Source organism: Amphiura filiformis, chromosome 2, assembly GCF_039555335.1.
Source record: "Amphiura filiformis chromosome 2, Afil_fr2py, whole genome shotgun sequence".
In the NCBI taxonomy this organism is placed as follows: domain Eukaryota; kingdom Metazoa; phylum Echinodermata; class Ophiuroidea; order Amphilepidida; family Amphiuridae; genus Amphiura; species Amphiura filiformis.
In genome coordinates, this window is record NC_092629.1 from 78,329,167 (window position 1) to 78,342,491 (window position 13,325).

Genomic DNA, 13,325 nt, shown 5'->3' on the forward strand with positions numbered 1-13,325 from the left:
CCCAGCATGAATTATTGATTTTATACGGAGGTAAAGAAATGCACAGTGTATGTGCAAGCCGTGTAACAATACTCTAAATATTTACGATAAATCTGAATAGTGGTCACATGTTAACATATCATGTGGTCGGGAAATCACGTGCCAACATTTTAAGATTTCAGGATTGTTTACTAGTTAATTGCCATTTGTACTCATTATTATTTATCTTTGTTAATTAACACATATTTTAAATGCTGATAAATCGTGGTTGGCTGCCCATGATATCTGTTAAATTCAATGTTTTATGAATATAATTCTACCACGCAGATGGGGTCACGCAGCAGAATTTCACATCACCTGACTTAGCTAGATTTCGAAGCTCTGCTCTTCAAATTCATGTAAATTTTCATGTAAATTCATATAACCAACTGGTACACGAAATATACTAGCTTATTATATATACAGAAAGGTGATGATCAGCCTTCACTCAGCAAATTGACATGCCCGGCATATGCAGCCATTCTCCGTCTGGATAACATGACTGTCGCCCTCAATACGTCTGGGCACAAATTTAAATAACAATACGCTATTTACATATCAATGTGGCCTCATGCTAATTAAAGCTGCCCCATCCAGGAGTTCATCTATGGTAATACTGATGGAGTTTTAATGGCGTTTCTCCTCTCCATTCGCTACTTGCACGGTTCCGCCATTATGCACTATGTGCGGGAGAGCCTCGAACTGGCAGCATACATGAAAGGAAGAATTATGTAACCTTACACAGAACGTTATGACTATTATCTGTCCAATTAACTTAGACACCCAGTGTTTGTTACTTATTTGAAAAAATATCCACTTTCAAAGAAAGTCATGAAAGAAAAGTGTTAACATTCGCTGAGACCTAACGGGATTTTTGTGTTTCCAAAGCATTGAGTGAGAGTTTACCAGAAATTCTATTGAAATTGGAAGGTTTTTCTCAACACTTTAAAAATAATCCGGTAGAAGTTGGGTACCACTATTTTGGAAGGTCTCATTATACAAATTTGTAGGTATTGTGATTTTGGATAGTGAATGGATGAATAAAAAATTAATTATACTCCTCACCAAAACATTTTATAAAAATGAAAAATATAATTCAGTTCATAAAATGCAGACAGCGTTTAATTGGCATATTTATTCTTAGTGTAGTTAAAACTCAGTGATCCCAGCTGTCCCTCAACCAATTACAACAATTCGGCGCGGTATTTGAATCTTGTTCTGTGCATGCTTTTGGCTTGACCCAATAGAGGGTATGCAATACGACGTCACTCATGACAGAGTCATCCTCATTTAAATATAATTCTGTCCTCCATAAGGTGCCACGGGGCAAATCGCATGATAATACATTAAAACAGGTGATAGGTATGAATGGATGTGGAATCGATCTACAGACCTGTCCCTCTGTCATCTTAAGCTATTTTAGAACTGTCCTCCAACATGGCTGCCATCTCAATTGTTATACCGTTCCGGTTGGTTTATTGCATACACTCTATTCCAAGAAAATACAAATTAATTGTATGCCCTATGAATGTTCTGATGTTATTGGTGAGGAGTATAATTCACAATACACTCCAGACGCATAGTAACTTGCCCTATCATTTGTTATAATGCACCAACTGAAATTATTGATTGGCTCCAAACAAAACCGGTGAAATCATGGCACAGTGCAGTCCATTCAATCAAATATTGTCATCAACCTATTTGATCGTAGTGTATTTGTTATGCGTGTGAGACGACCTCTCGCGGTAGATTGCAAACATGCTTTTGTTGAATACATTTGAGTAGACCGCCATTATTGTGAATTAGTAAAAGGATCAAAGAAAAAAGGGTGGCATCACTGATCAATATGCATGATTACAATGTTCAAACACCCCTTACTGTAAATAGATTATCCCATCAAAAGTTTCAAGTCATTAGGAATATTCGGCTGGACCCAGATATCTTGCTGTAAATCGGTCAAAATTGAATAAAAGTAGACAAGGAAGAATATTTTTTCATCGCTTTACTAATAATTTCTGTTAGGTCTGACCGTGTTTAGCAACTTATCTTTCATGACTTTTTGCCAAAGTAAAAACTTTTCGAAATATATCCTAAAAACCGGGTGTCTAAGTTATTTGGACAGACAATAGTTCAATTCCCATTCATGTATGCTGCCAGTTCGAGGCTCTCCCCGCACATAGTGCATAATGGCGGAACCGTGCAAGTAGCGAATACACAGTTGAACAAATACAATAGATGAAGGTCAACACGTTTTTTTTCCTATGTGACATGTTATATGTGATCTACACAAATCTGAATATCATAAAGATCAGTATTCGTTTGTGCATATGAACTGCACATTTACGTTGCTAAATATTACTCATTATATATTATGACAAATAATGGTATTATGACAATACGGTATATAGGCCTACATTGTATATAAAACGACTATAATAGATCCTACTATCATGGCGTCAGGTCAATCATCATATCCCGCCGTATGTTTCTTAAAATTCATTCATATTTGAGACAAATTGCTGTGCCCAATTTATAGGTGCACAGGTAGATCTGTGGGTTTTTTTTAATTTTCATTTCTTTTTAATGAAAGAATTAAGCTTTTCCACTGCACGGGGGCCACAAGGGTGATACTAATTTTAATGCTATATTTTCAAAACGAATACGTGTTCCCGGTTGGCTCTATAGCGATTTCACAGAAAAGGTATTTCTAGTACAATGCAGCGTCGGACTCTAGCTGAGAACGTAGCCTAAGTCATAGCAGGCGGATGTGAGTTCATAAGGGCAATGTCGGGGATTATAGGACACAATCGATGGGGAGAGATGAGGTCCGACCAGGTCCGACCGAGTCTCCTACACAGGTTACGCTCCCTGTGGAGGGCGGAACCAAACTGGCTGATGTGGAGACTAAGCCAGTTTGCTTCGGTCTGATACTCGTCTTTTGACCATGCGCAAATCTGGCTGGTCAGGAAGATATTTAATATCCCGAATTTATAATATGCCTACCAGTTCCATCTATAACCGATTTGCTAGAGAATATTTGTTACCATGTTTAATAAATTCGTATTAATCGTATAATAAAATGTGGCCAAATGTATATTTGTGTACATAGTGTGTGGATCCACTCTTCTACGGACTTGGCTACTAAGCATGTCGGGAAGGATATGGCGGCATGCTGACCTGGGTCAATATGTTCTGAGCAGATGAGGTCCAACCAATTGCCTACGACCTTGTGTGCGATCATGTGTAACAGGCAATTCCCGATAATAATAGAGGTTCCCTGGTCATAGCTAGTCATTACGGACTCAAAGAAAGGCTCTCCATACACAAATGAACAAACACAAAGGAGGGTAGTCTCCTCCGTGGCCAGCTTGATTTCGATGGAGCGAAACCAAATTGGCTGCGGAGGAGACGGGTCATTTTGCCATGCAAATTATTCAGTGTCAGGGCACTGATAGAAGTCCCAAGTATTTAAATGAGGCAGAGAGACAGAGAGAGAGAGAGGGCATCCTTGAGAGGACACTCTATTCACGTGGTTTCTATTTCAACGCAAAAGTATAACGAATTTTGATGGTTTGCGAGTGACGAGTGTCCGCACTATCGACTGATTACATAACTGGGTCTATTTCGCGGCATAGCATAATTTATGCAATCGCCTCGACCCATAAGCAGCGATTAGTGCATAATAAAAGATACATATTTGGTGCATACGCACCAATATGAACCTCGCGCCATTCGATTCGTGTTCCACAACTCTAGGATATTTGGTTAAAAAGATACAGGGTTAGGTGCACTAAGTACAAAAAGTGAATATATCTCATTAACCAATGATCCTCCAGATATGCGGCCACTGACCTTTTTGTTCCTTACGACCGGAGGAAAAGTTCCACATATCGCACGACTCTCTAGGATATTTTGTTAAAAAGATACAAAGATACGTACACAAAGTACAATAAGTGACTATATCTCATTAACCAATGATCGTACAGATATACGACCGCTGACCTTTTTGTTCCTTATGACCAGAGGAAAAGTTTGACATACAGCACGACTCTCTAGGCTATTTGTGAGTGGACGCGGCGAATCAGCCGTAAACTCGGCAAATTGTAATCTGAGTTAAAGTGTAAAATGTATGTGAAGGTCGTATTCATAGGTGTATCAATTCGTTGCGACAAGTATCTTATCAAACGCTGTTTAAATCAATCAATAATACTACTGCTGAAGAGGATAATAAGCTTCTATCTATTTCTATAGAATAGTTCTTGTCTTTGTTTGCTTTGGCTAAATCCTGTTCAAGTGGTAGATAACAAAGCATTGTAAACACAGCCAAAAAAGAAAGTCTCCAGTAGTTCCATCCCCATTTAATCAGATTTGGATGAGTTTATGGCAAAATAATTTATATAATAATTTTCTATACGCTTTTCTGCGAAGATTGATACCAAATTTGATATCAAAAGTTTAATCATCATGAGCAAAGGAGCCGTTGTTTGGAAATTCGTGCAATTTTAAAAAGGACAAATTACGAATTGACCACGCAACAATCAATGCATGGTACCAGCTTATTATGTGGCCTGAAGCATGCCCGTACAGGAATCATTGTACACTTGCCTGCGCACAATTGAAAGAGCAGGGTATTTGATTTGCATTTTGACATGCATGGGCAAACCTTTAACCTGCCGGCCTATTCAGGCGACTTAATTCTTGGCACTCACGCTAGCTCTGCTACGTGATACAATTACCTATGTCATTTTTAAAATTGCACGAATTTCCAAACAAATGTTTCTATGCTCACGATGATTAAACTTTTGATATCAAATTTGGTATCAATCTTCGAAGGAGAGTGTATAGAAAATTATTATATAAATTATTTTGCCATAAACTCATCAGAATCTGATTAAATGGGGATGGAACTACTGGAGACTTTCTTTTTTGGCTGTGTTTATTTTGTCTAAGTATGTATAATCAACAATGAACAATGAGAGGATATTTCTGAACCTCGTTAACTTGGGGATGATTTGAAATGACCGCCAATTATGGCTGTTGGATATTTATTACCAGAAATGTAGAAAAACAGACACATGTAGAACCGATAAAAAAATACAATTTTGTCGAAGGAACAAAGTTCAACAAATCATAACCCCGCTTTTGGATATCGTTTGAAGTCAAATGATATACAATTTTAAAAGCTTATGGTATATATTTTCTAAACACGAAATAAAACAAAATTGACCGGGGCCGACTTTACGGCTGATTCGCCGCGTCCAGTCACATTTGGTTAAAAAGATAGAGGATTAAGTGCACACAAAAAAAAAAAAAGTGACTATATCTCATTAACCAATGGTCCTACAGATATACGACCGCTGACCTTTTTGTTCCTTATGACCAGAGGAAAAGTTCGCAATATCGCACGACTCTCTAGGATATTTGGTTAAAAAGATAGAGGGTTAAGTGCACAAAATAGAAAAAATGACTATATCTTATTAACCAATGATCCTACAGATATGCGACCACTGACTTGTTTTGTTCCTTATGACCAGACGAAAAGTTTGACACATTGCACGACTCTGTAGGATATTTGATTAAAAAGATACAGAGTTAAGTGCACAAAGTACAATAAGTGACTATATCTCATTAACCAATGATCCTACAGATTCGCGACCGATTACTTTTTTGTTCCTTAAGACCAGAGGAAAAGTTTGACATATCGCACGAATCTGGTTAAGAAAAAAGAGGGTAAAGTGCACAAAAGTACAAAAAGTGTCCATATCTCTTTAAACCAATGATATTAGGCCTTGACCACCGACGTCAAAAAGAACTATAGATTGACCCAGTATAACACCCCTAATCAACCATGAAACCCTTGACCCACCACTTACTCTCAATGACACCTCTTGACCAACCATGACCCACCCCGACACACCTTCACCTTCTGAGCACCTTATCATGGCACTTGAGAACCAAAGATCCAAAATAAAACTGACAGACACGTCCTTTATAAAGGAATTTGATCAATAATTGATATTTTCAAATTGACGCATAAGTGACATATATTTATTGCTTTTAAGCTTTCCCTCCGGTATTTCCTTTTAAAGGGAATTTTATCACAGCGCCCCCAAACGAACGAATTTCTCAACACGCATCCTCAATTCAATTAATAAATCAACCTCTATGCAGAAAACAAATTGTCGTTTTGTCTAAAAACACTATTTTCTCTGAAAATAGTGAAATTTTATGTTTTTTATATTACACACTATCATCGCTTGAATATTTGTTTTAATAAAAGTATCATAAATATTTAAATGAAGGTAATTGTAATTTACTATATTCAGGCTTTCCCCATGTCCCCACGTTCGATTCAGAAGTAAACACTAATACCTCGCGCCTCCCGGCGCGAGGAAAAAATCCATCTCTGCCGGCATTCCAAATGATGAAACTCACACGCGGTAATAATTGTCTCAAAAACTGCCGCCAAAATGAGAATAGTTTAAAGTCACTCGAGCCTAACAAATCCTCTATTCCATACAAGGATTGCTTCAAAACATCATAAATAATCGATAGATATCGACTATTTCGTAGAAGTAAGAACAGGACACATTCGCACAACAAATATACTGCATTACATTTAACTTCGTGCTGAACAGTTAGTAATTTTACAGGTTTTCAAAATAGGTAATTTTGTCAAAACTTGGAATTCACCATTTTTACGCAATATCCTGTAATTTCTATTAGAAACGTCCAATTTCTAAAATGTAAAATTCCTAAGAAAGCTAAATATATGTTAATTTTATAATTTAAAACAATACTACCAATAATAATGCCTTTCATGCCTGAAAATTACAACTTTCCCGGTATAAATCATTCTGGGACACCCTGTAGTAGTTAGTCGCAGTCGTTGAAGTGTTATTTAAAATGTTGTTGTTGGTAGTAGTTATGGTGGTGGTGGTTGTGGTGGTGGTGGTGGGTTGGTGATTGCACCTTGCACAGAGTAAATAAATATAAGTATTATACACACGAAATAATATTTAAAATGTGAAATGTTTTATTATCGTATTTTGCTTGTTGGTGGCGGTGGCGGTACTAGTAGTTGTAGTGGTACTAGTGATGCTGTGGTGATGGTGGATATGGTGGTAGAGGTAGTAATGATTGTGGTGGTGGTTGTGGTGGTTGTGGTTGTGGTGGTGCATGGTAGTGGTGGTAATGGCGGCAATGGCATTGGTGTGATGATGAAGGTGGTAGTTAAGGGTTGACGAGGTATTGTTGGTCGAAACAACCAAAAAATCGATTGTCACTATCTAAATCAATATATTATTGACAAATAACACTTTGATGTTTTGCAAGAGTGCATTCTACAAATCATATACTTTGAAAATGTGCTTAATTTATTGTTGCAAATGAGTTATGTACGTTTTACAAAAGTGTTGTTGTTTCAGCCCTTTTTACAACATAACTCAAGAACCACAGGATCTACAAAAGTATATCTGTGATATTTGAATTCTTCTACACGCTCGTTATAAATTGAGCAATGCAATTTATGCCAAACCTCACTACCATTCGCAAGATGCTGTGAACTACCAAATCGCAACAATTTAAAATAGTTGCTAACCTTAATTCCCATAATATTACAGTTCCTGGTAGAGTGAACATGTTTGGTAATTATTATAATATTGTTTTCTTCAGCAATTTTTCTAATCTATGTAAACTCTTGACGTTTATATTTTGCCGCCTTAAACCTATGCACAAGCATTATACAAACAAACAAAAATCTTAAATCTATGAAATGCTTCTTGACAATGTTTGCTGTCGTAGCTTATTCTAGTTTGACATTTTTTTTTTGCATGGGATTAAATTATAGTTTTGCAATACTATGATCACGGCGTTGTTATACATAAATGCCTGTACACAATTTTAAAATCTTTGAACATACACTTGCGTCCAGGATATGGACGCACCGTATAGGCCTATGTATCCAACCGAACGCCCTAATTGTTCTTATATTTGGAGCTGTCACCTTTTCACGGTGTCTTTACAACACAGTACGAAAACACAGCTCAGAACGAAACATTTAAGTTCAAAATTTGCTCTATATTTTCACAAAAGAAGACAAAAACACAGCGATTCAATAGAAAACAAAGGTTTTCAATATCATGCTGTGTTTTTATAACGCCACACAACAACACGGCAGCTTAAATTGAATACACGAGAGACCTGGACTGCGTTCGATATTTCCAATATAGTTACTCCAAATATATCATAGAAACACTGTGAACCTATTTTGTTTTACAACCATTTTACCAGTTTGGATCATTATACATATTTAGATGACGTTGCTGGATTAACGTGTATGACACATACTTATATGTAAGTATTAACTAAATTTACACTGATTTTTAATAGCAGAGCGTAAAGTGATACTTGTACGTACTCACAGTCAATTGATTTAATCAGAACAAGAATTATGTATATGTCGTATTGAAAAAAAGTGTAAAATTTGATTTGTTTGTGAAGGTTGTCATTCATCCAGGTTTAATAAATATTAAATTGAACATAAAAATCATGAAGTGGACTCACTTTTATTTGAGAGGCTACAGTATCGCACCTTATATGCCGCCAGATCATCAGACAGCCTGAAGATGCACCTAGGATAAGGTTCGCGATCTGTTCTTTTTTCCAGATGCATTATTATTGTATCAACATCATCATCAGTCATTACCACTTTGTTTGCTTTTTAACTTACAGCATCCGAGATGTGATTTCTTTTCATGAACTTACGCCTTTAAGAGGGATGATCGAGAGTCATCACGAGATGAGAGAACAAGAACGACAAATTGAAAGAAAGACCTTTGATCTTGATCAAAATTACTGTTTGCAAAAACTTGCAATTTTGTCAAAATGGTTTTTGGCCTCCAACTGATATCAACTTAGATTTTTCCTTATGCTGGTTTCATACTTTTCTGCCGCTTTGCCGCTCTGACGACGATTTTGCTTCACCAAAAACGTTAAAGGTGACTAGCGGCAAGCTTATCACTCCACCGCTTTGCCCCCATAGCGGCAGATCCGGGGCAGCGCCGCTCTTACGTATAAGAACAAGATACGATTGTTGTCAATAAGCACAGAGCGGTGCTGAGTGCCCGTCCAGCATTGAAGCCGTTTGAATCTATTACAACAAGTACACAATAAAAAAGGAATATGAAAAGTAATGTTGTCAATACCAGTCATGTTGTTATATTCATACTGTTGCAAATTACTTCGGGTGGTAAGTAAGAGTACAATAATAACGTAACACTTATGTTGTAAGCATCTGCCAAAAAGTAATTACCCCCCCCCCTTAATGTATGATCATTAAATGGTTGATCGTGTGCCACATTTCTGATATGCTTTCGAAACTGTTTCTGCGCATTATGCATGTAATGACACCTCATTCCTTGCAATGGTCCCAATGCTGCAGCGTACATTTAAATGAAAGTAACCCAAAATTTTGCAGCCAAATCCTATTGCCTTGTATTCAGTATAAATTATAAAGTATGAATTGTCAATACTGAATGGGGGAATGCCGTCGCGCGTAATCTGTACGGCGTTAGCCGTAAACGTTTCCTTCAATATCTTAATTATTATTATACGGCTTAAGGGAAGGGTATGAACGTTTGGACAGTATTTATTGTGGGACATTAGAGCACATCAGACATATCGAATTGCATTCTCAATACGAAGAATGTCCTTCTGATATCAAATAATTTTGATTTTTTGAAATTCGCAATGTAATACACATTTTATGGCAAATCATTAAAAATTGATATTTTTGATATTTAACAGTACTTGAAGTAAACTTTATAAATCTGATGATTTATACTTAAAGTGTATGTAGGTGGGATGAAAAGCCGACGATCAATTGAAAATTTTGACCTTTCGTATTGAAGATATGGGTTTTTCCCAAAACACCAACAAAAAATAGGTCTTTTGGGGAAAAAATCCATATCTTCAATATAAAAGGTCAACATTTTCAATTGATCGTCGGCTTTTCCTCCCAGCTACATACACTGTAAGAATATATCATTAGATTGATAAAATTTATTTCGAGGACTGTTATATATCAAAAATTTGAAAAATATCAAATTTTAATAATTTGTCATCAAATTTGTATTATATCGTGAATTTCAAAATATGAAAATTATTTGATATCAGAAAGACATGCTTCGTATTCAGAATGCAATTCGATACGTCTGAGGTGCTCTCATGTCCCACAAAAAATATTGTCGAAACGCCATGAACGCTCATTCTAGATCCCTTAATTATTATTATAATACCTGCAGTGTTAAACATACGGGCGATCAACGAAGTAATGTCTAATATCTTGCCATATACCCTGCTACTACCGGTAGAGGCTACACATGGTAGAACTTTTTAATCATGTATTGGAATTATTATTATTATTATTATTATTATTATTATTATTATTATTATTATTTAAACAGGAAGCTGTTTGCAAAATAAGACGATTATAAACCTACATCAACATATCTTCAAGAACTACGTGAAGGATGTACGCCCTGTGATGAATGTTAAAACAACTACTAATGTTACGTACAGGGTAGCATTTAGGAGCCTTCTAGCTTTGGTATGGTAGCGATGAAATACTGTACGAGAAGAAGAAGTCATGACCTTGGTCATTTACGGCACCCGATGGTGATCATATCCACCAAGTGTCATGACAATCTAACTAACTATACTCGGATGACCTTGACATGACCTTGACCATTTTCGGCACTTGATGTTGATCACATCCATCTAGTTTGATGACAATCCAACAACCTATTCATGGATGACCTTGATATGACCTTGACCATTTTCGGCACTCGATAGTGATCACGTCCGCTAAGTTTGATAACAATCCAACAATCTATACTCTTATGACCTTGACCATTAAGCATTCGATGGTGATCTCATCCACCAAGTTTGATGGCAATCCAACAATCTATACTCAGATGACCTTGACATGACCTTGGCGACTATTAGCACTCGATGGTGATGTCATCCACCAAGTTTGGTTACAATCCAACAATCTTTACTCTGATGACCTTGACATGACCTTGACCATTTTTGGCATTCGATGGTGATCCCATGCACTAAATAAAATTTTAAATATATGTAAATAGCGCCCTAAATTTGAACACTAATATATAGTTTATAGAATAAAACAAAATGCACAAAAAAGCAAAAAAAAAACATGAATAAGTTGGAAACGAAACAAGAATCTATGTCAAAAAGAGCTGGAAATATAATATACATATTAGTGTGATAGTTGTTAGTATTGTCTATGTCTAGAATTGAATATTGTACTGTCCTGGATAAAAATACGACCTCTGAATTCATAATCCTGAGGTTCCAGACTATCAATATACATTGGTTTAAAAAAAAGTTCTTTCAAGGTAACCCAACTCATTTTTTGTAGGCTTGGGGCTCTGACTAATAATGTTTTGTTAGAATATTTAGGGGGAGAAAGAGGAGGAAAGGGATGATAAGGATGATGTCGAGGTATACGAAGTAGATTATGGTAAACATAACAAAGGGTTACATGTCAAGAAAGAAATTCATTATTTTAAAATATATTTGTTTTATGTCATGATTTGTCACTAAAACGATGTACTATTGTTTATGTACATAGGAAACACGAGATCAGAAGTTTACAGTAGGGGCAATTTTAAAAGCGGTAAGTAAATCTAGGTCTCTGTATTATGTACGTATTGTCCTCATAAAAACATTTTTTTAGAAATAAGCAAACAAAATCGCGTTAAAACATACATTATGCCCGAGACATTGGTCTTGATGCGACAAGTTAAGTCATAGGGAATGCCAGCGAACATGAAATAGCGAATTTTTGGTGACGTGCGTGGTTTTACCTTTCCCCAGAATAACGGATTTTTTCTTCTCTTCTGCGACCTTTGATTAGAATAATTATTATATACATGATATTAATATAACTGACATTTCTTTTAGCTATTAACTGACATTTCTTTTAGTTGTTGTCTAAGTTATTTGCAGCACTTCTAACAAGAAACATGCATTTCTATGTATTTGTTTTACGTGCTGCGTAGTTCTTGGACCACGCTATTGTGATTACTCCGCTTTACTCGAATAAAGTGAAATGGATTTTAAAAAAACCGTTTTTATTCTTCTTTATTAGAACAGGGACAATACGTTTTGGCAAAATTAAAAAATGCGTTTTTCTATTTCTCTATACGTATTTGTCAAATAGGCAGTTCTGTGAAACGGACAACGACAAATATATATATTTAAAAATATGCACATATTCCAAGTTCATGGAAAATAATATTTATTTCACTTTATCATTTTGTGAAGACCTGGACGGACGAGTTTCTCACGTGGGATCCTGATGAATACAACGGAATCAAGAAATTCAACGCGCCAATAACAACGATTTGGACACCAGATATAACTCTTATAGAAAAGTAAGTGCCTGTGATTATAAATCTCTTCTTGCAAATATATTGTCAATGATGATTACGTATACTGATGAATCGCACATAACTAAAAACCGTTCCTTATGTATTAGAATTGATAAACAGGACGATGTAATCAGATTTAATTGCAATGCAAAGATATGTGTGGTACTTTAGCCGCGCGCTGTGAATCGTGTTACCTACTGCATAGGTTATATACGACGGCGGTAGTAATGGTATATTCGGCATTATGCGGATATTAAAAGTTCTGATTTATGTTGTTTTATTTAATGCAGTGCCGACATTGGTTTCGAGAGCACCAAACCTGGCACAAGAGCTCAAATTTACTCAGACGGTACGATAATCTGGTACGCTCCGGTCATCTACACAGTATCGTGCAAAATTAGAGTTCGCTGGTTTCCGTATGATACTCAGGTGTGTGACATGGTATTCGTCTCCTGGTCATATGATGGGTTCGGCATCAACCTGGAACCAGAAAGAAGCCCCGATGATACACTGAATAGGTACGACGATGCTCACAATTGCGTGAGGCGTCTCTTTGAGTATCATTGTCTGTCATATCATCGACATTTTATTTTTACGACACATTAAAAATGAATTGTATGTAATATTAACTATAGATAGTTGTACTATAACTCTGTTAATGTTAGCATTGAGACATCAGGATTTGAGCGGAGAGTAGGATTCATATAAAATGATATAAGCTGACGGCCGGGGCTGACAGCCGCTAGTACCCGTTTGGCGCAAGGTCCGCATTTGGTAAAATCAAATCTTTATGAAAAATATTTTTTTTCTTATGATAGACACACTAAACGATTTTTTTATGTCAATCAC

General features: G+C 36.3%; 1 protein-coding gene across 1 annotated transcript; it reads left to right on the forward strand.

The window, feature by feature from the left end:
• Positions 1–9,201: 9,201 nt before the first annotated feature.
• On the forward strand, positions 9,202–13,082 carry LOC140143559 (neuronal acetylcholine receptor subunit beta-3-like). The gene is made up of 5 exons (XM_072165384.1): positions 9,202–9,268; positions 10,485–10,627; positions 11,675–11,719; positions 12,370–12,479; positions 12,767–13,082. Exons 1-5 carry the CDS (start codon positions 9,202–9,204, stop codon positions 13,080–13,082), a joined length of 681 nt encoding a protein of 226 aa, XP_072021485.1.
• The last annotated feature ends 243 nt before the right edge of the window (positions 13,083–13,325 follow it).

Excerpts from the sequence above, each read along its gene's own strand:
- LOC140143559 (XM_072165384.1), top strand. The coding sequence starts at position 9,202 with ATGAAAAGTAATGTTGTCAATACCAGTCATGTTGTTATATTCATACTG. Across the intron at positions 9,269-10,484 it reads GTTGCAAATTACTTCGGGTG|GAAGCTGTTTGCAAAATAAG; the intron begins GTAAGTAAGAGT and ends TTATTTAAACAG. Across the intron at positions 10,628-11,674 it reads TTAGGAGCCTTCTAGCTTTG|GAAACACGAGATCAGAAGTT; the intron begins GTATGGTAGCGA and ends TTATGTACATAG.